The sequence below is a fragment of the Mus musculus genome, chromosome 9, assembly GCF_000001635.26.
Source record: "Mus musculus strain C57BL/6J chromosome 9, GRCm38.p6 C57BL/6J".
Lineage (NCBI taxonomy): Eukaryota > Metazoa > Chordata > Mammalia > Rodentia > Muridae > Mus > Mus musculus.
The window spans coordinates 18,651,262-18,678,885 of NC_000075.6; the positions used below are offsets into that span (position 1 = coordinate 18,651,262).

Here is a 27,624-nt window from a genome sequence, read left to right on the forward strand (position 1 = left end):
TGACTCCCTTACTTTTCTTTTATGCTTTGCTTTCTAATGTTGATCTTTACTTCATTTCTCTCCCTCCCTCCGTCCCTCCCTCCCTCTCTCCCTCCCTCCCTCCCTCCCTCCCTCCTTCCCACCCTCCTTCCCTCCCTTCCTCCCACTGTGCCTCACTCATTCTCTCCTTCCCTTTCTCCCTCATATCCTCTCTCCTTTCTGTTTCTCTTTCTCACACTTACTTTTTCTTTCCTTTTTAATTACTTTATTTATTTATATTCCAGCCATTGCCTGCCTTTCCACATCTCCCATTCCACAGTTTCTCATCCCATTCCTCTTCCCCATTGCTTCTGAGAGAGTGCTCCCTCTGCCTGTCAGGCAACCTCCTTCCCTGGATCCTCAAATCTCTTGAGGATTAGGCACATCCTCTCCCACTGAAGTCAAACCAAGCAGTCCTCTGCTATATATGTACCAAGGTCTCTGACCATCCCATGTGTGCTGCCTGGTTGGTGAATTAGTTTCTGGGAGCTACCAGGGGTCCAAGAGACTGCTGGTCATCCTATGGGGCCTCTCTCACTCTTTTTTTTTTTTTTAAAGCTGGGTCTCATGGAGCCCAGGCATGTCTCAAACTTGATACATAGGTGAGGATGACCTTGAATTTCTGATCTTTCTGTCTACACCTCCTGAGTACTGGGATGACAGATGCATATCATCATGCATAGCTTGTGCAATATTGGTGATAGAGCCAAGATATTTGTGTATGCCAAGCAGCACTCTACCAAATAAATCATATCCCCAACCTTTTATGTCTGCCCTCCTTTTCTTCCATTTTAACATAAAATTGTTCTTCTCTTTTTATTTGATTTGATTTTAGTTCAGAGTATGAATGAACTACAAGAAGAATCAAAGTAACATATAGTGTTATAGACCTGAAATCCATACATTCAGGATGGTGGGGCACAAGAATCATAAATTTGAGACCTGCTTGGTGGTATAGAATAAAATGTATAGAGAAAGTAAGTCAATGATTTCAAATATCTCTAGCTCTATTGCAACTTCTTAAAAGTATTTGGGTAGGAACTCAAACATACTTCCCAATAAGGTAGGAGTGGTTTTGGAGGGCATTTTTTGGACTTGTGTCACAAATAAAATCTGGCATCAAATTTAATTCTTTCACGGGGATAGTATCCCTAAAAGGCCTTTTCCTGTACTTACTGCTATCTTGGACGTGTGATTTCATTTCTGGGGACATCATCAAGCAATTTATGCTTTCTGTTTTCATGATTCCATAATTTCCCTTACAACTCTTTCACCCTGTTGTAACTCTAATAGCATGTTCAATGCAAAGACAGAAACTTTCCCTTGAGTCATGTCTGGTGCTCTGACAAAATCCATAATCTCTGCCCTTACATAAGGCTTGGGCAGAATTATTTTAAATTCAATGTCAGCTTAATTTACAGAATGGGTTTCAGGCCAACCTGGGCCTCCATTTGCCATATACAGATTATTATACTTTTACCTCCTTAATTCTGTCAGTCATATATATATAAACAAGGACTGCATGTGTTTCTTAGACATAGAACATATGTGCCAATCCACGTGAATTGTGAATTTGTGAATCTACAAAAATAAATCAAAGCAAAATCTCTGCCTTTTATCTGTATGTTACTTTGCCTTAAGTCTAGTCCTCTATGCATAACTTATCTTTTCACTGAGGATCCCCATGTTGCCAAAATATCTCTCACTTTATGTAAGCTTGGACTTTCTGTAGTATTTGACAGGGATTACAATCTTCCTTGAAAAATCTTGCCTTCTATGGCTACTGTAATTACAGAATCTCATATATTTTCCCAATTTTTATTAACCCTTGTTTTAGTTAATGATTAAGAAGATAACCTTATATTCCTGCATAGTGTGAGTTCATTTTTCTTTAGGGGGTGCTGGGGAATCAAACCTATTATGCATGATAGGGGAAGTATTCGACCACTAAGCAATTTCTCCTGGATTTTTCAGACAGTGTTTTACTATAAAGCCCTGGCTCTCTTTGAACACAGGAATTTTTTTGCCTCAACTTCCCACATGCTACAGTGACAAGCATACATCACGTGTACCTGGCTAAGTTCTGAACTTAATTCTGTTAGTATTATGATAGTGAGAAAATTATTTCATATCTTCTCTGTATCTCAACTTCATTAAAAACCCTTATGGAACAACACTTGATGTAGAAATAAGTGTTGTTTAAGCCTAACTGTCATCCTCATCAAAATTAATTATTACTAAGAGTTATACTAGACCATCTAGTACATTGTAGTTATTACTCGTGGCTTTGATTGTTTTCCTGTTTTGCATATACTTAGCTCAGTTCTTAAAACTGATTGCTGTTAGGAGTTCAATCAGTTTTTGCTAAAGAATCTTCTAGTATAGGAGGAGAGGGTAAAGCACTTGTCTCATATGGGCAAGATCCTCGTGTCTATCTCCAGTAATACACAAAAAAGGATAAATGCTTTTCAATAAATGGATGAATTTGAAAACATACTGTATATACAAGAGTGTTTTACTCAGCCATATAGAAGAATGAAATGAATCCATTTGTAGGAACTAGAAATAATCATGTTAAACAAAATTAAGCAGACAGCAAAATAAGTATCATGGATTTTATATCATGTGGAAACAAACGAACAAATAAAAGCCTCCAAAAGAGAATGCTGACTATAAAGAAAGTGGAAGGAATCTAAGAGAAGGTAGAGAAGAGTTCATAGTAGGAATTGGGGATGATGAGAGCATTGTTTGATCATGTATGAGAATATCAGAGTGAAATTCACAAATTTGCACAATTTTTTCTAATTCAATAATTTAAACTGTAGAAATCATAAATATGAATTTAATAATGATCTCCTATGCCTATGAACTTCCACAGCCTGTAACTGGGAATGTAAAAATAGGGCTTCTTATTTATCAACCTGGTTGAATGTGTACAACCTGAAAAGCACTTGTCACCCTTCCTAAGTCAGCACTCTCAGCCATTATGTTTCTCAAGAGTGATAAAGATGTCTCAATGGGTTGGGAACTAGGCTTTGAGATTGTAAATATAAACATGGAATAGTGAGAGCTACCATTCATCATAACAACACTTTTATCTTCAGTTTGTAAATTACCTGAAGGAGTAGTAATCCTCTGGAGGGATGAGCTGGCTGCAGTGTCAGTAGTAGTGGAAATAGGATAGGGCAATGGTGTTGAAATTGAAGAAGGTGGCTTTTTTACAATGGTAGCAAACAAATGGCTTGACTGTATCATAGAATGGGAACTCTCAGAAGTCACAGCTGAAATGCCTGTTGGGTTACTGGTTGTGGCAAAGAAGGTCATCCCTCTGGGAGAAAGTGTTGCTGTTGTGTCAATCAAAGTGGTTTCAGCTGAAGGCAGTATATCAGTTCTTGGAACATGGATATTTTCTCGTGAAAGCATAGTAAAATCATATTCCGGGAAGGATGTTGCCCCAGTAGACTCTACAATAGATGAGGAAGGATTTAAAATGGTAGCTGTTGCTATTGGAATGTCAGTGAACTTTGGAGATGGACTCTGATATGGGGTTGGTATATTCACAGCAGTAGCAACATCAGTCTCAGAACTTGGCAAGTGGAGAGTGGATTCAAGAGGTGAAGGTTTGTTTGTTTGTAGGGATATGCTAGTGTCCCTCAATCCAGAAGTCAAATGGGAAAATGAATCAGTATTAGATCTTGTTGTTTCTAAATGGTTAGGCAATGATGTGAGTATAGTAGTCACCCATACAGAGGGAGGAGTTCCTGATGTATCAGCGTCTCTAGATGACTCAGAGAGTGTTGATACAGAGGAACTTAGTTCATGACCCACAGTAATAGTATTCACATTGGTTACTGTGAAACTTGAGGAAGAATGATGTTTTTCTGTATCAGTAACAACTTCAGATAAACCCAGTATTTCAAGTGATGTGCTTCTCAAGTTTGGAGGTAAACTTATTCCAGTTTCCAAGCTTCTATCCAATATATCTGTTGTCTTAAACAATTCAGAAGTGGGGAATGAAGTCTTAGGAAAAGAAGTGGAGTTTGATCTCTGTGGTAATAGAGGAGAAGCAGAAGCAGAAATCTTGGTTGGTATTATCAACAAGGAAGAGGCAGTACTATCTGCCGAAAGAGTCTCAGGTGATACAGTGTATTGGGCCGGAGGTTCAGATGTAGTTATGTTTACAGGGCTCACTTCAGTTTTGGTGGAATTATAAGATTTTTGTGAGGTTCTGGTGTCCTTTGAAATTGCTAGTTCACTATTGCTCCAGCTTGGAAATGAAGTTTTAAAGAAAGCTAAGTTTGTGTCCAACTCCTCTGTAGTTGTTTCCTCAGAAGAGGGAAAGAAGAGCCCTTGTCCTTCTGATGGAGAAGTAACAGGAAAAGATGATGTATGTATAGTTTCTATAGAATTCACAGAGGAAGTTGCTTCATGGAGTGGAGAGTCTGTCCATGAGAGTAACTCAGAACTGCTGGGATGAGAGATTGAGTCTGAATGTAAAAATGTCTGAGTTACAGTAGAGAGAGCCCCAGAATAAGTTATAGGATCTGATGTGTTCAAAAGAGTGGTGATGTTGGATGATTCCTCAACATTAACTACTTGACTGATGTCAGTCCTTGGAAAGAAAAGTGTAGAGCTACTGGAGGCATTTCCCACTGAGGTGTCTGTTGTCTTTGCAAAGGATACAGAATTTGAAGTGGATGTTGTATCAGTTGAGTTAGCTTCTGTTCTTGAAATTCCAGGGTATGTGCTAGTGGACACTGTAAGAAGACCAGAACTATGTTTTTTCATTAAATCAGTATCTTCAGACCTGGTGGTTTCCTGTTCTATTGAAGTTATGGGGAAAGCTTTCTGAGTTTCTGCATGTACAGGACTAGATAAGGGCATTGATGGGGAAATTGTGTCCCAATTGCTTTGTGAGATCATAATTTCTGTTATTCTTGATGGAACTGAATTAACTAGGACAGTGCCTTGGGGATGCATTGCAGGACTATCAGTTTCTACTCTTGTTGCCGGATTTTTTGGGGAAATGTGACTTGTCTGAAAGGTTTTCATGTTATATGAAGAACCTGGAGTTGAAAGCCCTATAGTATCCAGGCTTTGAATTGAGTTGCTCCCAGAAGTTGCACTTGTGTCTTGTCCATTTGAGTTTGTTTCATGAATAGAAGTTACTAGTGCAGCCAGGAAATCAAGGGAGGAGACATTTTGTCCTTGAGAGGTAGAAGTAACAGGTGAAAGTGTAGTTTTCTCAATCATAGTTGATGTGGGATCTGTAGAGGTGTGTTTTCCCTTGGATAAAGAACTTGTTTGTGACTGTTCCTCAAAACTGTGAGACTCAGATATCCAAGATAAATGTGGAGATGTTTGAGGCTCAGGTGAAGAAAATTCTTTCATAGGAACAGTAGCTGCAATATCCCTGGATAGGCTATCACTTAGTAAAGACCCAGAATTAGCTGTTCCAAAGATGGAGGTTAGCCCTATGTGTTCTGTGCTAGGGTAGGTAATGAGTCTGGAAATGCTTCCAGGAGTGATATCTTCTGATTCTGAGGAATAAAGAGGGCTTCTCGTCAGGGTTCTGCCAGCTCTAATGGATTCTGAAACAGAAAATTTGGGTTGGGGTATAGAACTGCTGACTTCTGTAATTATTTCTGAGTTAACAGAGGAAGCAGAGCTTGTCTGTGAAAATTCGGTAGCCTGAGAAGTCTCTTGGCTTGTATGTGTATTAGTGGTCCAATTTGAAAATGAAGTAGACAGATTATGTAATGGTTTATCCAATCTAGTTGTGATTTTCTCTTTAGAGGAGGTAAAGACTGAGACAACAGGACTAGGAGAAGGGGTGTTGTTTTCTCCTGTGGAAGTAACAGAGGATGTTAAGGAAGATTCATTAAGATATCCTGGAGAATTGCCCAGTGGGCTTCCTTTTAGAGTTGAAAAGGTTGCAATTGATGGGACTTCATAACTTTGGCTTACAAATGTAGATGTCTCTGTAATTGTGGGGGCTGGACTGAAACTCATGAAATTGTCTGACTCTGATGACATGGTTGACGTTTTTAGGGAGAGGGCAATGTTTGAGGTCACATTAGAATCCCTAATCTGGCTGGTAGATACTTCTTGTGACTCTGTGATGGTGTTGGAGTCATAACACTTGGTGACAGTTCCACTGGTCATATCTTCTGGTGTAAACCCAGTGTGTTCTGATGTAAAGTGCCAAAGTGTTGGGAGTATTGCGTTATCAGGAGACATGGATCTTGTACTTGATACAGGAGTAGAGGAACTATTAGGTACTTCAGAAGGGTGTCTAATGAAATCTGTGCTTGAGTGCACCTTCTCAGGTGAGTTAGCTTGTGTCAGTGTGGTCAGGAGGGTAACTGTCTTTGTGCCACTACTTGTATTTTCATATGATGTTGATTTTGTAGGTATAAGTGTGGCTACTTCTGTAGTGGGCAGGGTAGTGGGGAAAGTTTTCTTTTCAGTGGAAAGTTCAGATGGCACTGAAACAGATGTGGTGGTGTATTTGAATTCAGGTACAGAATGGCTGTCTCCCATGTTAGACCCTGATGTGACTGAGGAAAATGTATTCATCTGTGACATTTGGGAAGCATGAACAGTGTTGGAGCTTGACTGAGAGGTGCTGCTCCAGCTTGGAACGTAAACAGTCACAGGGCCTAAGCTTGTGTACGAATCTGTTGGGATTGAATCCTTAGAACTTGTGAAAAAAGAGACAACAGAATCAGGAGAGTGACTACTGTGAGTGTGTGGCATGTAAGTATCAGCAGTCAGTGAAAGTGACTCTTGTGTTTTTGTGGAATCTGTAGATATGGTACCTTTCTCAGGGGTAGGTGTCCATGATGCTGAAGCAAGATTGTTGAAAGGAGCCCTGGATTCTGAATGTGGAAATGTATGTGTCCCACTGGAGTGGGTACCCTTGACAGAGACAGTGCTTGATGAATCTGGATAAGTCAAAATATCTGAGATAACTGGATAGAGTCCCATGGGTCTGCTTTTCATCTCTTCTGACTCTGCACTGACAGTGGAGGCAGGGATACTAATGGAGGTTCCAGAGGAAGTATCTTGCAATGTTGATTGAAGGTCTGAAATGGATATGCTGTCAGCAGACGTAAGTCCTGTCCTAGATTCTAAAGGAGAAGGGCTAGTGGAAAGTTCAGTATGGCTAGTGCTGTATTCTGTGCTTGTGTTTATCTGTTCAGATGTACTGAAATCTGTCCATGCTGTCCTCAAGGGGAAAGATATACCTCTCTCAGTATCTGTCCTTTCAGATGAGACTGACTGTGAAGGTGACAGTCTGGCTTGTTCCATGGTTGGCAGAATAGTTGTAAAAGATTCCTTTTCAAGTGAGACTGATATAGGTGTGATAGCATGTTTGAAAGTGCTCTTTTTCATGCCTTCCACTGATCCGAGTAAGGAAACAGAGGTTGTCTGTGGGATTTTGGAGAACTGGGTACTGTTGGAGCTTGGTATTGAAGGGGTCACTGATTTTGGGATCACATATAATCTAGTAGGATTTGGTTCCTTAGAAATTGTGACAATGGAGGCAGAAACAGAAGAGGGCGTACTGTATCTGTCTGCATTGGCAGAAACTGGAGAATGTGAGGGTGCCTCATCTGGAGTTCTTGTCGAACTTGTAGGCATGGACCCTTCCCAAACTGAATTAGTCCTTAATGTGGTTGCAGGGTTGATGTTAGTAGAATTAACCATGGATTCTGAAAGTGTAAATGTCTGTGTTCCACTGTGTTGGGTCTCTGTGTTTGAAGAAGTGGTTGATAGATCTTTGGAAGTTACCATGTTTGATGTCACCACAGTATGTTCTCTGTGGCTGGTTGCAGTCTGTTCTGATTCTGTGGTGGTTGTAGATCTTGAGTACTTGGTGGAGATTCCAGTGGAAGTGTCCTCTGATATTGAATGGTGTAACTTGGAAAGGAATGTACTGCCAGCAGATATATCTTTTGCCACAGATGTGACAAGAGAAAGAGTTGTGGGTACATTAGTCTGGCTAATTCTGTGTTCTTTTGTTGAATGTATGTCTTCATATTTACTGGAACTTTTCCATGCTTTCATCAAGGAGGAATCTGTCGGTTTTCCAATCTCTGCTGTTGTAAAGGAAATTGACTGTGGAGATGAAAGTGTGGTGTCTTCTGATCTGGCAAGAATTGTTGTGAAATATTCATGTTCAGATGAGATTGGTGTAGGGATAATGGTGTGTTTGAGTTTGGGTGTTGAGCTTCCATTTTTCTTGTTTCCTTTTGTGACTGAGGAAACAGAGGTCATCTGTGAGATTTTGGACACTTGTGCAATGTTAAAACTTTTCTGAGGACTGCCATTCAAGCTTTGGATTGAGGAAATCACAGGTTCTGATCTTGTGGACAAATCCGTTGGGATTGTGTCCTTAGAAACTGTGATGACATAGGCCACTGAACCAGTAAATGATGTACTGTGTGTGTCTCTTATGGAAGAAATAGCAGAAGGTGAATGTGACTCATGTGGCATTGTGGAATCTTCAAACACAGATTCTTCCCAAAGATTATGTGTCTGTGGTCCTGAAGTAATATTTTTGGGAGGATCCATGGCTTCTGGATGTGGAAATGTTTGGACCCTACTGGAGTTAGTGACATTGATTGAGGCAGAGGTTGATGGGCTTTTAGAAGTCACCATGCTTGATGTCACCACAGAATGTCCATTGTGGCTATTTGACAACTGTTGTAATTTCGAAGTGATGCTGGAACTAGGAGTCCCAATGGTGATTCCAAAAGAAGTATCTTCTGATATTGATTCATGTAGTGTTGTAAAAGATATGTTCCCAGTAGACATGTCTTTTGTTGAAGGTTCAAGAAGAGAAAGATTCATGGGCACTTCAGTATGGTTGAGACTATACTCTGTGATTAAATCCACTTCTTCAAGTGTGCTAGATTGTATCTGAGCTGTGGTCCAACTTTGTTTGGTAGTGTGATGGGTAATAGGTAGATGTCTTTGTGATGATAACTTAACAGGTGATGATGAACTTGTTCTTACTGTAGTTTTCCAGGAACTTTCAGAGCTGATTCCTTCCAGTGGTGATGAATTTGTTCTGGAGGGGACTTTGTCACTTTTGAGAAGAGTGGATGTCTCTAACAATGAATAATTATGAGAGACACTGGAGTGCATTCCTGCCCCTGAGGTAGTTGCTGGTATACCTTGAGATGCAATAATGTTTGGGGTTACCACAAAATGTTCTATCTGACTAGTGGTAATTTCTTTGCTGATTATGGAGTTTGGGGGCCCAGTGGGCATTCCAGTGGAGATTTCTTCTGCTTTGATTACCTGGTTAGTGATTGGATAGGAAATGCTGTTATTTGTAGATTCTGTTCTGGATACAAGAACAGAATTAGTAAAGGGCACTTCGGTAAAATTAGGAGTATGTTCTGTGGTTGAAATAATCTCAGTTATGTTAGTTTCTGCCACAGTTACAGTGGTAGATGTGTCTGATAGAAGAGTACTATTTAATGCAGTTCCATTATGTGTCTCAGTCCTGGTAAAATTAGATGTAGTCATTGAAGGATAACCAGTGCTCTTCCCTGTTGTTTCAGGGATCTTTGTGGACAATGTGGTTTTAAGTAAAACTGACCCAAATGTTACATCAGGAGTAGAACTGGTAGAATTTATGATGTTCACTGCTTTCTTTGAGTTTCTCGTGCCTTTCATAGCAGCCAGCTTTGAAGGAATGTTACTTCTCCAATGTAAAGTTGAAGCAGTCACTGTTGTGCTTGTGTCCAACTTTCTTGTGTTTGTCTTGGGTATTGGTCTGAGCACTGAAGTCATAGGTCCACTAGAGCTATGTGGCTCTTGGAACGCTGAGGCTACATGAGAAGGCAAGGTGGGTTTTGTTTATTTGACATAGTAAGCTCTTGAAAAATAATAAATAATTGCCAAACAGATAATCAAACAATGCATTCAGAAATAGCCTTATATACTTTCTTATAGCTATAAGCTGATTAGAATCATATTATGCTTGATATCTGCATGAATCATATATTTTTTTAATATTCATCTAGCAGAAGAAATTTTATCCCAGACTATATTCATGCTGTTTCAGGATAAAACATTTCTCACTGAGTATTCCTATGTTTACATAAACATAAATTAAAATAATCATTTCAAAATTGTATTATTTCTCAGGTGAAACTGCATGAAATATAGCTTATAAGTAAACTTACAGCCCAATAATTATAAAAATAAGTCAGGTTAGCTTAAAATGCAGGGAATAAATGACCATGGATTGTTCAGCCCTAAATTATACTGTTTCCTTAATACTCAAGGAGCCTCCTAGAAGAGGAAATGGAAAAACCATAAGAACCAGAGCTACAAAACAATGTATTCTGAATGTGACAGGACCATTACTCTCATGAAATCATGGCTACTGTGTTGGACTGTACAAGACCTACACAAGACCAAGTCTATCAACATTCCAGTATAGGTAGGTAGGGGAGCTAGAGTTACTGTCAATTGATTGTAGATTGGTAAGAGACAGTTCTCTCCAGAGTTGTGGCTCATGGAATATTGTCTATGCCCCATAAATGTTTGGTGCTACAGATGCATGCATAGAGCCTGCATTAATTAGACTCAATGGGTTATTCAAAATAGAAGAAGAGAATAAATATAAAAAGGAGGAGGAGGAAGAGGAGGATGATGAGGGCAAGGAGGAGAAGAAGGAGGAGGAAGAGGAGAAGGAGGAGGAAGAGAAGGGGGAGGAAGAGGAGGAGGAGGACGAGAAAAAAGAGAGGAGCTGGACAGATGGTCCAAACGGTAAAACTATGTGCTGCCAAGTCAAACAAACTGAGTTTGATTCCTGGTATGCACATAGTGGGAGGAAAGAACTGACTTCTGAAAAATTTCCTCTGATCTCCACATGTACACGTGGACATGCATACACACACACATACACACACACACCCCACATGCACACACATACACTAAACTAACTAACTAACTAACTAACTAACTAACTAACTAACTAAACATGCACTACAAAATATTTTTTGCAGAGAAAAAGGATATGAAGTTGGGAAGGGAACACGATGGAAAAGTCTGGGAGGAGTTGGAGACAGGAATGAAGGGAATATGATAAAAATTTGTCATTTACATGTATGAAATTCTCAAGTAGTAAATATATTTTTAAAAATAGCCAGTTTCAAGAAGTTAACAGTTTGTCACAGGCTGAACATACAATAGAATAAATTGTATAAATAAAATAAATTATATAAATAGAATAAATTGGTTTCTTGGTATGTAGATGTCTGAAATTTTTATTAGACTTTGCTAGGAGGTGTATTTATATAGTTAATTTTCTCGAAAAGAAAAAGAAAGCAAACCTATTGTTGGGGAAATGACTCAGCACCTGCTCAAAATTTCCATCGCCAGAAGGTAGAGAAAGGGGGCCCTAGAGAAAGCTGGCTAGAAAGAATAGCCATATTGGAGACATCTGGGTTTATGGAATGTCACAATGAAAAAGGTGGTAAGGGGATTGAAGATGATGTATGACACCAACCTCAGGCCTCCACATGCACATATATACACATGCACAATATAAGCATATACATACTTCCACACACCATGTACACATGCATACGAACATTCATGAAAAGTAGAAAAAGAATGGGAAAAACCTATACACGAGGGACTGGGACAATGGCTCACTGGGTAAAAGCAGTTGTTGTAAGAGTATGAGGACCTATTTGGATCCCAAGGACCATGTTAAAAAATCAGATGAGGGTATTCATACATATGTAATTCTAGTACTACAGAGGTTAGTAATCAAGGAGAACCACTGGGGATTTTTAGTCACCAGCCTAGCTCCAGTTTTAATAGGAGACCCAGTCTCATGGGAATAAGGTAAGAAATAATGAACAGGACTGCCATCTTTCTCTGATCAACTTGTGAGCATGCGCGGGAGTGTGAATCTGCAACATACATTTTCATATATTACATATACACACACACATACACATATATACACACACACATATATATACACACATGGACATACGTAATATATAGCTAAATTGCCCACGTATTCCTAAGGTATTATTTCCTGTAACAAGCTAGCATTTCTGTTAGAAGGTGTAACTGTGAAAACATTGAGTCACTCTAATACCCTGTAGTAACTGGTCAAACCCTCTCCTATCATCAGGCTTCCATAATCTCTATTCCGTAATCTTACATAATCTGCTATAAATTTGACTTTCAATATTTCATGTATATGTTGAAATATATAATAATGCATTATTTATCTTAAAAATGTGCCTGCTTTTATCTTTGCATTATGTCTTAACTTTCTACCTTTTCTTTCCTTTTATTCTTCTTTCAGCCTGTGTTCCTTCCTTCCTTCTTTCCTTTCTTTTTCTTTCTTTCTTTTTTTTTTTACTTTTTCATTTCCTTATTAGATTTCTTCTCTTCCTTCTTTTCTACCATTCTCTTTTGTTTGTCTTTCCTCTCTTCTTCATCCCCTATCCTTCTCTATGTGTTTCTTTTTTTCTTTCTTTGAGGATCTTTTGTATGAGCCTAGGTTTATCTGGAACTAGTCATGTAGCCCTGGCTGAGCAAAACTCTAGATCCTCCTCTTTGATCTTCCAAGTATTAGAATTATACTATCATTATGTCTAGATTGAATTTCTTTAACAAGATATGGAGTAAACCTGTATGTATGAATAAAGAACATGAAATTTCTCTCTTTGTATCTATATTTACATTAAATACATATGTGCATACATACACAAGCAAACACATACACAAATAAATACACACATAGACACACATACACTCATGCTGGAATACATTTACCCTACATGCTTTTAAAGAAATCATCATGAGCATAAGCCTGATTTCTTTCTTTAGTCAAATATTAGCAGGGATTCGGCTACAGTTCTAGATGTGAAGCTATGTCTAATGGAAAGTTGTAGGTGGTCACTGGGGTAATTGTCCACATCTGGTCCTATAGTGATTACTCTGGGGCTTTCTGTTCTATCATATTTCTAATGAAAAGTTCTCAATTTACAAGCCAATGCTGTCTATGTCTTTAAATCTGAGTTGATGAGGATTACTAGCAGATGTATTCCTAAAATCAGGTTTATTCACCTGCCCAAGAAGAAGTAAGCCAAGCATTCACATACAAATAAAGCACCAGGTAGTATCTAGCCACTGGCAGCTCCAGAGCATTTTACACTCTAAGGCTTTCTGCTATTATTATTTTAATTATGGTAACATATTCAAAATAAATATTTGAGGTCTGTGCCCAAAAGTCTTGAATTTTTGAGTAGTAGTATAATCTGCAAGGATAAGATGTGGCATCCTTTTCTACTAGAACAGTAGTATAGAAGAGTGGACCCACTAATAAGCATGGAAAGAGTAGGTCCTCACAGGAATCACCCCTCACTGCTGAACTACATGCTGCTAAGAGATTCAGGGTGAAAGAGAGTCATTGCTATCAGTTAGGTACACACTGGTAAGCCACACCAGGCTCCAGTGAATGGTTGTAGCCTAAATGGATTATATGACAAACCCAGAAGTCATGAATCTGTGGAAGGGGCCAAGGGGAAAGGAATGGTTAATAATGATAGGAAAGAGAAAAGAGAGGTTGGAGGAAAAAATAATCAGAATGTACTTTATGCATGTATGAAGTTGTCAAAAGAATAAACCTAATTTAAAAACAGAATGTTACAAACTTTTTGCCTCTAATTTCTATCTCTGGAAATGCTAATTTCAGTTTTATATTCTTTTCTGAATTTTCAAAGGTGAGAAAATCTGAATTCACCTTAAATTCAGGAACAACAGGACTGATGGATACATACCTATGTGATGAGGTACTGAAAGTACCCAGGAATGTTTTAACTACAGGGCATACCCGGGTTTGTTTTTCTTTTTTCTCAGCCCCAGGCAGCATCTAGGCTCACAAACAACCAGCAATTTCTGAGTACTTTATATGACTTACAGGTCTTGAAATTTCATCTTTCTTTCAAAGCTTCTGTAAGGCAAAGGACACTGTCAATAAGACAACAAGGCCCATCCTAAATCTGCTAGAGAGTTAATATCAAAAATATATAAAGAAGTCAAGAAGTTAGACTACAGAGAACAAAATAACCCTTTTAAAAATGAGATACAGAGCTAAACAAAGAATTCTCAACAGAGGAATATCAAATGGCCGAGAAGCATCTAAAAAATGTTCAACATTCTTAGTCATCAGGGAAATGCAAATCAAAACAACCCTGAGATTCCACCTCACACAAGTCAGAGTGGCTAAGACAAAAAACTCAGGTAACAGCAGATGCTGGTGAAGATGTGGAGAAAGAGGAACACTCCTCCATTGCTGGTGGGATTGCAAGCTGGTACAACCATTTTGGAAATCAGTCTGGCAGCTCCTCAGAAAGTTGGACATAGTACTACCAGAAGACTCAGCTACACCACTCCTGGGCACATACCCAGAAGATGCTCCAACGTGTAATAAGGACACATGCTCCACTATGTTCATAGAAGTCTTATTTATAAAAGTAAGAAGCTGGAAAGAACCCAGATGCCCCTCAACAGGGGAATGGATACAGAAAATGTAGTATGTTTACACAATGGAGTACTACTCAGCTATTAGAAACAATGAATTTATGAAATACTTAGGCAAATGGATGTTCTGGAGGATATCATCCTGAGTGAGGTAACCCATTCACAAAAGAAGTCACTTGATATGCACTCACTGATAAGTGGATATTAGCCCAGAAACCTAGAATACCCAAGACACAATTTCCAAAGCACTAGAAAGTTAAGAAGAAGGAAGACCAACATGTGATTACTTCATTCTTCCCTATAATAGGGAATAAAATACCCATGGAAGGAGTTACAGAGACAAAGTTTGGAACTAAGATGAAAGGATGGACCATCCAGAGACTGCCCCACCCAGGGGTCCATCCTATAATCAGCCACCAAACGCAGACACTATTGCATATGCCAGCAAGATTTTGCTGAAAGGACCTTGATATAGCTGTCTCCTGTGAAGCTATGCCAGTGCCTGGCAAATACAGAAGTGGATGCTCACATTCATCTATAGGATGTATCACAGGGCCCCCAATAGAGGAGCCAGAGAAAGTACCCAAGGAGCTGAAGAGGTCTGCAACCCTAAAGGTGGAACAACAATATGAACTAATCAGTACCCCCAGAGCTCATGTCTCTAGCTGCATATGTAGCAGAAGATGGCCTAGTCAGCCATCATTTAGAAGAGAGATCTCTTGGTCTTGCAAACTTTATATGCTCCAGTACAGGGGAACGCCAGGGCCAAGAAGTGGGAGTGAGTGGGTAGGGGATCAGGGCGGGGGGGAGGGTATATGGGCCTTTTGGGATAGCATTTGAAATGTAAATGAAGAAAATATCTAATAAAAATTTTAAAAAATGAAAAGGAGAATCATTGATAGGGAGTATGTCAGAACTATAGAAGGGAGAGCATGAATTAGAATATACTTTCCCTTCAAAAGCTATTTCTATCTTTGTAATGTTTTTCTTGTTGGTGTTTTTTTCTTAATTTTGATTTTTGTTGCATACATGTTCTTTGTTCCTATTTACCTCACATTGGTCTCTTTCTTCCTCTGTCCTACTTCCTGCTGGTCTACAGTAGTATTCCTTACTCTTTCACATTATATATATATATATATATATATATATATATATATATATATATGTATGTATACACATATATATGTGTGTGTGTATAAATATAAATATATATATAGGTATAGGTATATATCATATAAACACAATATATGTGTATATATTATATACATATCAATACATAATAGTGTACATACGTTGTAACTATTCCTATGTATGCATATATTTGCATACATATTATATGCACCAATACATACTCATATACACTCATGCACGGACACTCATATGTTTATATTTAAGTCCACATTTCATTTGATAGAAATCATGCCACATTTCTTCCTTTCAGTATCTATGATTTTCTCATATATACTCCTACCCATCCTTTTTATTCAATCAACCATAGGATGAAATATTTAGAAAAAGAAGTGTGTTTTTATTGAAACTGTATAGGCTTTTGTCCTTATTCATTTCTAGAAACACCTTGTAATAACTATTTACAGATCACTTACAGATACAGATTAAATACAATATATATTATAAGTAGTCTAGAGAGGATCTAAATTTTATGGGTAGATCATGCTAAAAGCTACAACATTTTATAAAAAGCAACTTTACCATCCTGGAAGTTTGCTGTTCTAGAACATCTTGGACCCATTTCCCTGTAGATATGCAAGAAAGCTGATAATTGTAGGAATGAGTGAGTTTTACCCATGGGGTAGGGTGCTAGACTTGCAAACATCCAAAGCATATCTCAGAAACAGATAAATGCAAGCAGATAAAGCTGGGGAGGAAAGATGGGAAAAAAGATCTGGAGGGGGCAGGAACACCCAAGAGCCAGCTGCAGCCACCCACATTCCTGCTGCATCTCAAGGTTAGTCTCTTCACAGTAGGTAAGTCCCGATCTACAGAAGTATGAAGTCAGACCAGCCTGGGTAGTCTCCTGGCACATATGAGGAGGAGCTCAGAGAGCCTTGAAAATGCTGAACACTCCTGCCTCCTGAAGGCAATATTGGAACTACTAGTACCTTGCACTGCCTGCCCTGGAGTTAAGGGTTGACTCCCTTCATGAGAAAAGTGAAGGTATTCTACCAGGAGTGAAAACTGGGAATTTCCAGAAAGAGAAAGGAACTCATTACATACACATACTCACACTGCTGGGGGAGAATAGACTGAAGAAACCTACCAGATTAACATGTAAAGGAAGGCAATTGGCAGAGGAAAACTGAAAGTTCTGCTCCACCTGGCCTTCATCAAACAAATGGAGCATGCTCAAGGAATGCCCAGGCTCTGCAAACTTAGGAGAGACAGCTGCTATGTAAATGTCTTTAGAAAGGCCATGAAAGTCATGGGCCAGTGCTTTGGACAATTTTCTCAGCACTCTAACCTGCTCCCAGAAAATCTGAGAATGCTTCTTTTTCTAACAAACTGTGTCTATGTCTATTGCCATTTCTTTTTGTGTCTCTATGGATCAATTGTTTGCCATGGAACACAAGGACCTGGACACCAGCACTGGCTTGGTTCTGCACCTGGAACAACATTCATGCAGACACAAATACAATTATGTACAAAACATACATGCAGAGACATAAGCATTATATAGGTATACGCTGACAGAAACCTATTCACACATTTTCACTTAAGCACACAAATATCCTCACATTTGTATGCATATACATGGTCTCTCACACACAGATATGGAGAAATATGTACTCTCAGTTAAACATTTATACACACAAGTACACATACAGTATACTTCCTATTTCATGCTCATAGACACCTATGGATCCACTGTGCCATAACAGTAATTAATACTTACAGATTCAGAAAATGCCCAAAGATAATCACAGCTTCACCCATTCCTCCACCCACAAGAGATAGGAATGCAGGTCCCAGAACTCTGAGTTCATTCTTAGTTTTGGCTCACCTCACTTCATTAAATCTCATTTTCTTTGAGATCAAAGCAGAAATGATGAGAGAAAACACCTATCTATCCAGGTGTGCTAATAAAACTTAACTAAAAGAAGATGAATAAGTGTAGATTGATTACAATATCTTGCTATTCTATAACCCTTTTGTATAGAGAAGGACCACCTCAGTCCTGTGCCCTTGACTCCTTTTCCTTCTCATTGACTTTTTAATTGGCTCCTTAATATTGTAGAATTCACTTTTTATAGTCATGGTTTTTGAAGCTTCCCTTTGCTAACATCCCAGCAGGGATATTTGTATTTTTTTTCTTTTTTCTTTGTTTTTCAGTTGTGTAACAAATGTCTGCGATTTTACCACTCCTAAGTGAGACAGGAAGTGGAAAGAGAAGATTCATATAGAAGCTCACAGGCTAGAGAGACTGTCGACAATACATTAAAGCAGAAAAACAGCAAGAGAGGCACCATCTTACAAAGGTAGCAAGTAAGACTCCCCAAAGTTGTACTCTGACCTACACACTTTCTCCAAAGCCTGGATTCCTCAAGATATAAATACAAAAATTAATAGGTATGTTTAAATATGAGGTGTAAACCATAAATAAAAAGGTTCATATATAAAGGAAGCCAGTTACCAGAAAGGATGGAAGTGCTTCTCCATGTGGGTTGAATATAACAAACATCATGTTCCCCAAAGCTCATGATACACCAATAAAGAGAGGCAGGTATGTAGTCATGATGGATAAAGGTCTAATTTTCCAGCACCTTTGAGCACATGCTTTTTTCTCAGCTCACTAGTTCACTCCAGTTCTTTGGAGTGCATTCCCTTTCTTTATAATGGATCTCTATTTCTATGTTCCTGGTCTAATTCTTTTTTTCTGGAACATGAGAACCTGTATACTTCAGGTACCTTAGGATGCAGACCCAGTCCTGTGACTGCAGAAAAAAAAAAAACATTGATAAATGCCTGGATAATGCAGGCACAGCTATGTCTTCTCCGTTGTTCTTAAGGCAGAAGTGTAGCAACATGAAGAGTTAAATTGTAAGTGGAGTGCATAAGAACACCTCAGGGAAGCTCAATTGGGCAGTGCTGGAGATGTGGCCCAGGTAGCCTGGGTGCAGAAGAGTTTGCCCTTCTGTCCTGTGAGAGGGAGAGCTGTTAGGCCGACCAACTCGGCTCTCACCCAGTCCCACATTCAGAGTTTTAACTTAGCCTATCTCTATATCTACACTGTCTATGAACTGATGGAGCTTGTGAATGCTGTGGTCCTCCAGAACCAAAGCATCATGATCTCCGTAACACAGGGCAACCACATGATATCTGAGAGAAATCCCAGTGAGGGTCCAGAATTGATGCTATAGTAACTCACTACAATGAACATTTGCAAGAAAAACTGTTTGGGAAAAATGGTAAACTGTGTAACACACCATGACTTATTGCAGCTTCCACAGCAAGATTTGTGTTTATGTTTTTGTTGTTTGTTTGTTTGTTTTTTCTTTTGGGGGGAGGTTAAGAGGGCAGAAGGCAGATAAGGAAGGAAAGGGAGATAAGTGGGATTTGGGTGCATAATGTGAAATTCTCAAAGGAACCTCTAAAATGTTAAAAAAGAAAAAAAGAAAGAGAAAAAGAAAGAAAAAGAAAAGCATTCAGGTGGGGAAAAATACTGGAGTACCACAGCTACTACGTTCATAGCAGACATGACACAGAGCATGTGTAGACAGTGGTATATGAAAGTCCCAATCCTTCATGCAGCAATTGCCATTGAGCCCCAATTCTGGCTCACTTTCTTTCTTGTAAGCCTAGCTTGTCTTCCTTCTCTCCATCCCTCTCTCCCTCCTGTCATCCCTCGCTCCCCCTTTCTGTCCTTGTCTCTTTATTTCTTCATTTCTTTCTTTTTTCCTTTCTTCCATCGGTCTTCCTGTTTGTATATTTGATACATGTTCACATTTTTGTGTGAGTGCATTGCACTGGTCAGAAAAGGATGTTAGGTATTCTCTGATATTACTGCCTGTCTTATTCCTTTGAAACAGGTTCTCTCAGTAGATTAGGCTGGCAGCCTGCAAGCCCCAGTGACTCTCTTGCCCCCATGGTCCACATTGTGTTGGAGTTATGTGCATACTCATGCCTATTTTTTGTTGCTGTTTTCACAGGAGTGTTGAGGATTTTAACTCTTGATTATGCTAAGGCACTCTTAGCACTGATCCATCCTGTAATAAGGAATCATGTGTATTCCTTATTAATAATGTGTTCCTGCTTTTGCTAATATTCTCCTCTCTCTCTCTCTCTCTCTCTCTCTCTCTCTCTCTCTCTCTCTCTCTCTCTCTCTCTTTCTCTTTCATAGCTTGAATGAGATTGGCCCCCATAAGCTCATATATTTGAATGCTTGGTCACCACTTGATAGAACAGTTTGGTAAGGATTAATACATGTGACCTTATTTGTAGAGGCATATCACTGGGGATGGGCTTTGAGGTTTCAGAAGCCTACCCCATTCAAATATCTTCACTCTTTGTCTCATGGTTGTATCACATAATATAAGCTCTTAGCTACTACTCCATTGTCATGTCTGCCTGCTATGATGGTGCCTGGAACCCCAATTTAAATATTTTCATTTATAAATTGCCTTGATTATGGACTAAGACACTATCCAATTCTTACTACACAATACTAGAATCTGTGAATTCCAGCAAGATCCATTGGACTCCAATATCTACTGATCCCCTTATCCATGAGAGATCTTTTCAGACTTCAAATTGATACTCAATATTAAAGGTATCACCAAAACCTGTAAAACATAATGTTTGTTTTTAGCCTCTACATACTTGACTACATTGAACATAAACTAGGCACAATAAGTTAACAATAATGAGTAATAAAGTAATTACAATATAGTAGTAGCCAATATAGTTTGTCTAAGGTGCACTAGTTGCTAATTGATAACAAGAAACACAAAGTTAATCAATGTTCCATAATCAATGGAACCTCGCTTTTCACTTTGCCTGGCAGCAGGGAACTTGGATTTCCAGGGATTCATTTCCAGTATTTTATAACAAATGTCCGGAAAGGTGTCAAACCCCACAAAGACATCCAAATGCAAAGCTCTTCCAGGGTTCCTTGACTGCCAGGACTTGAATGACTCAATATTAGCTAGGATGGTTTGGGGCTGGGAAAGGAGAGAAAAAGGAAGGAAGAGGAATCAAAACAACTACTGGATTCCTGGATTATGCCAAAGGCCTCCTGCCCCCACCTTTTCAGAGGTATGGAGGTGTCTTTGTCCTTAGCAAGGAGGCTCCAAGTTGAGGGCTGGACTACTTTGGACATTTTTTCTGTAAGAGAGGTACCCACCCCCGCCCCTTGAATTTCTTGACACTTCACAGTGCTAACATTGATAAAGTCCTTTCCTATGGTAAGGGCAGCATAACTCAGGAAGATTTCCCTATATGACCCACAAACCTGAAAAGTTTATCTTTTTGACCTAAGGACAGGGCTTAGGAAAGGTGCCTAGGATGCCTTTACATTTCTACTCATCTCCCTATGTACCTTAATAGCACATATCTCTATATTCAGCTCACCAGATCTACCCAGAAAGACTTGGTACTAACTGTGCTTTTGAACACTTAGTCCCCCTCTAACCAATGCCTTCTCCACCTCCCAAGAATCATAGTTACAAAGCTCCTTGCCAGTACCCTGGTTTGAAAATCCAGTGCTTCTATACAGTGCACTTCCCTATCTATAATTCTTCCAAGTCACCAAAGCCAGTGCAGTACTGTACCTCCAATGTGGCCAATCATTTGTCTTGCCCATCAGATAGAATATTACGGAATCCTGTGGGAGCTTGGGTTTGTCTGTTGTTCCATGTCCTCCCTGAGAGTTTCTCTTGGGTTCTAGAATCCCAGGGTTCTATACAGTTATCAAACAATAAGGTTGTCATTGAGTAAGTGAGCAAACAGTCCCTGTTCCTCTTCACAGAGTCTAGAGGATATTTCCTGTACAAAATAGCAGCATTGTGAACCCATCCAAATCAGTACAGAAAATGCAGCCTGATAAGGTGGTTTAAAAGAAAATATTTACTTAAAACAAAGAGTAAAGAGAGAGTTCTGGTCCTGGTTGCCCCTGAGACAGAATAGCAAGATTGAAAACAATAGGGACATCATGAAACAAAGGACACTCTACTCCCACTCACTACTCTGGTTCTGATTTTTCTCTCACACTTGTGGACACCCAGGAGTTTCCCATGTAATTGACCAGGCTACCTCTAAACAGAACTGTATACCCATTTTTACAAAGCACAAAGAAGCTTGCTAAAAACAGTTTATGTGGACTGGTGAAATGGCATAGCAGGCAAGGGAGCTTACCACCAAAGCTGATGATCTGACCTTGAACCCAGGGACCCATATGGTAGAAGAAGAGAAAGACTCCTACAACTTGTCCTCTAATGTCCACAGCATGTTTGACATCACAGCATGTTTGCCCACACACATGAACACATACATACACACACACACACACACACACACAGACCTACAAACACAGAGACACACAAATAAATAGATATAAATGAATAAATAAAAAATATGAATGAATGAATGAATAAATAAATCTGATTAAAAGATACTTTTAATACTTAACCAGGTAGGTGACTGAGTTGATAAAACACTTTCAATATATGTCTGAGTTTAGATCTCCAGAACCCAATAAAACTAGATATAGCAGTGCATGCCTGCAGTCCCAGTACTACATAGACAACTGAGTCCCAAGAAGATCGTGGACCAACTAGCTTGTCAAATGCAGAGGATGAACAAAAGACTGTCTCTGACAACATGGAAAGTAAGGAACTTATAACTGAGGTTGTCCTCTGACCTTCACATGTGCTATGGAACATGGACACAGACACACATACACAGACACACACACACACACACACAGAGATAGGGAGAGAGAGAGAGAGAGAGAGAGAGAGAGAGAGAGAGAGAGAGAGAAAGAGAGAGAGAAAGAGAGAGAGAGGGAGAGAGAATTTTTTCAAAATAGCTAGTGAACTATCATATATATATATATATATATATATGTGTGTGTGTGTGTGTGTGTGTGTGTGTGTGTGTGTGTGTGTATTTCTTGATAAATATTTTATATCTACCAGCTCTTTTCCAACTACATGTCTAAAACAGACTCTTTTTTAAAGACAAAATTCTGTGGATGAGAAAAAAGAATTTAGTTATACCTACTTTCCCTGATACCCTGATAGCTCAAATTACTGCAGAAACTCCTGAAACTCCTCAAATAACACATACAGCTATTGCTGAGGCACTTAGAAGTGTTCCCCTCCTAATACCTACACTGACTCTCTTCATGTTCCTATTGTCTTTCTGGTCATTCAATTAACTCACTGACTTGGGTGCACCCTGTCTTGTCCTTCAGTTCTATTGCATAAGATGTCAGGGACTTAGGTATACCTAAATTGAAGACCCTGAGTCTATGAGGAGGAATTCTCAACCTACAGCTGTGTTCCCAGCTGCTAGTGACAACCCCACGGAGCAGCTGGCAAGAGCCAGAGTCCCATGTTTTTGACTCCTCTCCTCCCAGAGCCCTTCCAGTCCATTGCTTCTTACCTGGCCCATAGGCGAGTAAAAGACTGGTCGTCAGAGTCAGCAGATACCTGTGTCTGTGTCGATGTGCTGAGCAGGCCACGTCCTCCTCTCCCATCCTCCTGCCTGGCTGTGCTGTGCTTTGCTTTTACTCCAAGGAAGGTCCCGACTGAAGAGACTGAACCCAGACTAACCTCACCTCAGCTTAGCTTCAGGGAGGGTGTTGAGAACACACCTTGATGGGAGGGGCAGGGCCTACCTGCCCTAGGGGAAAGCAATGGCTGTCACAGCTTTCAAATGTCATCTGACATTATCCTGAGTCTATATAGTGACTAATACCTTGTAGACTAATGCAAGACCCAGGGTAACCATTGCCCTTAGTAAAGCTTGACTCTGGTGCTAAGCCAAGATATCTATGCTAATCTATCTGAGTTTGAAGGAGGACAGAGGAGCCTCTGGTACACAGCTATTCTTTTTCATTTTTTTTAACCACATTTTACCCGACAGCCTCTCACTTAGAGACTGGTACCACCAGATAGGAATGGGGTGGACTCTCCTCTGGGGAAGGTACAACTCCTACAGAGTATACTTCAGTTAGGTATGTGTGGGAGTGAGAGGCAGGCAGCATTCCTGGGTGGGAACTGTCTAGTTGCCAGGAGAGATGAAGATGAAGACTGAGCTTTATAGTAGCCCACAACTGCCACCTTGTTTTCTTTTGTCTCAATAATGATCCCTGCCCTGCCACTATAGGGACTATAATGTAGTTGCTCAGTTGCCCCTGACAGACAGGAGGGGTGCAAATAGCTGCACAGAATTCAGCAAGAAGGGCAGGAGATATAACTTAAACGGTAAGACCATTGGATGCTCTTTCAGAGGACCCAGGTTCAATTCTATACACCCACACAGTGGCTAACAGCCATCTATGTCTCTAGTTCCAGGAGATCAGACACCCTTAACCTCCATAAACACCAGGCATACAAGTGGCACACAGACATACATGCAGACAAACATTCATATACACAAAATTTAAATAAAATATAAAAATTAAAAAGAAAAACTAGAATTCAGCAAGAGATTTGGGATTTCTGGTTCCTATTTTCAAGACCCGTAATCTCTTCCAGGTTCTGTTGGGGGAGTGTTTATTTATTTATACACATATTTTGGTGCATGTGCCCATGTGTGAATTCCAAAAGACAATGCTGGGTGTCTTAACTCCTCAGGAGCTGTGAAACTTTTTAGATTTTAATTATTTTGTTACATTTCTTTGTATTTTGCTTGATTTTTGTTTTGTTTTTGCTTGCTTGTTTAATATGTGTGTGCATGTGAGTGCAAACCATGTAGAAATCATTTCTCTTTTTCCATCATGTGGATTCCAGCTGTGAATCAAACTCAGGTCCTCGAGCTTGTTGACAACTGTCTTTACCTACTGAGCCATCTAAATTGTCTTCCACTGACATGGGACTCACTAATATGGTTAGATGGGTTGGCCAGTAAAACCTAGTATCAGCATGTCTTCCCCATGCACAGAATCCGAGCATAGGGATTACAAATGCACAGCCCATCACACCACTACACTACCATACTGTGAGCACATCACAGGGCTTTATAGGTAGGTCCCAAGAATTGAACTCAGGTTCTCCTGCTTGCAAGTCAAACATTTTACTGGTTTAGCTATCTCCTCAGACTCCTTTCTCAATTTCTTATTAAAAATCAAATAAGGTAAGAAATGGGATCTCCTTGACCCTTCTGTCCATTTGTCCAGGCCCTTGGGAAAGCTTCACTTCTCAGTCTTTCACAGCCAGGTATTGTGAGTTTAAGATCATCCATCTCATAAAGGTAGAGTGAGTGCAGGTGCTCAGGGTAAAGATGTGAGAGAGTTTGAGATTCAGGCCCTCATGTCCCTTTTACATCTTGTATCTGGAACTAACCTTTATAAACGTGTGGCTGGTGCAAGTTTCTCAGTAACCACCACCTCCCACCCTTGAGGTCATCATCTTCTTGCAGTTTGCTGAAGGTTTACCCACCTCTTTGCTTGCCCTACTTATGCCACTTGTAATATTTGGAATTTTGACCCTGTCATCATATTCTGACCATGTGCTTCAATGGTGATGGACATATGAGCAAGTACAGGGCTGAGCTGTGACCAATAAGTCTGTATGAAACAGCAGACTTCAACATAAAAGTGGGTGAAGAATCAGGCCAGGGGTCACAGACACACACAGAACCATTCCTTACTTTTTACATAAATACAAGGGATTCAAACCTGGGAAATGAACTCAGGTTCTCATGCTCATTCAGCAAGCAATTTTATTTGCTGAATCAGCTACTCATCTCCAGCCCTAGGGAGTATAAAAAGTTCTAGCACTTTATCTATGATGGGATCATAAGCCTTGCATGTACCATCAGCCCATCATTGGTCATATCCCAAGTACAAAAGCTGCCCTACCTTATAAATGAGCAAGTAGGATTTCCAGCACCTACATGAGATAGTTCACAACTTCTTGTAACTCTATCTCCAATGAAACTGATTCCCTCATCTGGCTTTTACAGCCATTCCACTCATGTGTACATGTCTACATACAGTCACAGACATAATAAAAATAAAATAAATTTTCAAAATAAAGAGCAATCATGGCAAGATTAAGAGATTTAGTTTCATGATAAGCAATAACAGTTACTGTTTGTTGAGAACCTATTAGGTGCTGTAAATAATTTCTAGTCATCACAAAGCTAGTATTTACCCTCTTCTATAAGGCAGTTGTGTCTGGGGCATGGGGGTAGGCCTGGGGCCTCATAAAAGCTAGGCAAGCACTTTTCAAGTGAGCCATGCCAGAAGCCTCTCACTGGAGTAAATCCACTCCAGTGTTACACTGCAGGCCCCACCTCACTGAGGATGTCCAGGTAGTCATTCAAACACATGACAATTCTAGTAACTTTGCATTCCAGATGCTGGGATTATAGGTGTCAACCATGAGAGCTTATACTGTGTGTATATGTTGGATCATGCACATGCATATGGAAGCAGAAGTATATTTCAGTGCCTGTCTCAATCACTCTCCACTTTATTATTATTGAAAAATTTCATAAGTATATACAATGTATTTTGCTCAAGCATGTCCATGGAGAGTGTTTCAAGAAGTAATCCCCTTTTAGCATAAAATATATCCAAAATTTGCCAGAAAAATTGTTAAAATGAATGGATGTGAACTAAGTTTTATGCGTTAAATCAAGTTATAGAATTGAAAAAAAAAAAAGAAGAAAAATTTCTCATAGCATTGTCACCCAACCAGGCAAAGAAGGATATTTCAAAGACAAGAAATCATCCCCTCTTCAAATGCCACAGGTGAGGTGGAGTTTGAAGAAACTCGGAGGAATCTGTTGAGAAGTCTTTTGAAGGGAGTTTCCACAAAAGAATGAATGAGGGTCAAAATGTCAGAGAAGTCAAGAAGGAATGATGGAGAATCTGGGGATATCATGTGTTCCAATCCCCATAGCAACAGTTATTATGACTGTAATAATGTTTACTGAGCATTTAACAGGGAAGCAGTTACTTGGAGACAAAGCCATGGACATTAAATTTCTGTCCCAACAAAAGGCATTTATTTAATATTTCCTCTCAGTTGTAACCTTCACAAAATTTACTGACTCACTGAATTCCCAGGTGTTCTGTAAAAAACTCATTGAAAACTTATATAACTGAGTTGTGCTCATATAATATTCAAGGGCAAGAGAAGATGTAGTATGGGTGGACGAGTACTCAACTAGCATGTATGCTGCTGTGGGTTCAATCCCAGACTGTATAAAGTGGGTATGGTGGTATATATCCACAATCCTAAGTTTTGGAATATGATGAAAGATCAGAATTTCAAAGTCATTCTCAACTACATATTGAGTTCTAGGGGATCCTGAACTATAGAACAACTTGTCTTAAAAGAAAAACAAAAGAAAACAACAACAAAACAAACACAAAACTTTAAGGGTAAGCAAGTCAGACCAGTTTGTCTAAGTACAAGAACTCTCAAGAAAAGGATTATAATGGAATCATCCAAAACTTTAGTTCTCAAGTAAAAGTAATTGATCTCCTCCCAGAACCTAGGGGCAATTAGAAATTCTCGAGAGATCTGGTATCAAACTGAGGCAAGATGAATATGAAACTTATTTAGTGATAGAGACAAGAGTCAAGGGGCTACTACCCGACAATGCAAAGTACAACCTCTGATGATAGAGAATCTTCCAACTCCAAATATCAGTAAATGAGAGGCCAAGGAATCCCACCCCTGAACTCATCTAAATGCTCATTTAAACTCAATAAAATGCTTATTTAAACATCATTCTTCATTTAAACATTGAAAGTACTTTACTCCTTGGGTATGTCACACCATGCTATGTCTCATCTTGCTCTATTCCAAACTGTGATCTAATATCACTCTTAAATCTCTCCAGTGAGGGGCTGTAACACACGAACTTTCCACG

At 39.4% G+C, this 27,624-nt stretch overlaps 1 protein-coding gene and 1 long non-coding RNA gene across 4 annotated transcripts in view; one reads left to right on the forward strand and one right to left on the reverse strand.

Annotated features, from left to right (window-relative positions):
* Muc16 (mucin 16) overlaps window positions 1-23,560 on the reverse strand; it is a 179,377-nt gene extending 155,817 nt beyond the window's left edge. Inside the window, exons 1-2 of one of the 3 annotated variants that reach the window (XM_011242634.1) lie at window positions 23,176-23,560; window positions 3,135-9,866 (exon numbers count right to left, since the gene is read on the reverse strand). In XM_011242634.1, the coding sequence (XP_011240936.1) occupies window positions 3,135-9,866; window positions 23,176-23,269 (6,826 nt within the window). In that variant the 5' untranslated portion in view covers window positions 23,270-23,560. Of the gene's footprint in view, window positions 1-3,134; window positions 9,867-21,341; window positions 21,421-23,175 lie in introns of those variants that run through there. The other 2 variants (XM_011242636.1, NM_001378248.1) reach the window with 2 other exon arrangements.
* Gm39297 overlaps window positions 1-27,624 on the forward strand; it is a 44,869-nt gene that overhangs the window by 5,965 nt on the left and 11,280 nt on the right. The window contains exon 2 of the long non-coding RNA XR_870556.1: window positions 10,326-10,483. This is a non-coding gene — a long non-coding RNA (predicted gene, 39297). The remainder of the gene's footprint in view (window positions 1-10,325; window positions 10,484-27,624) is intronic.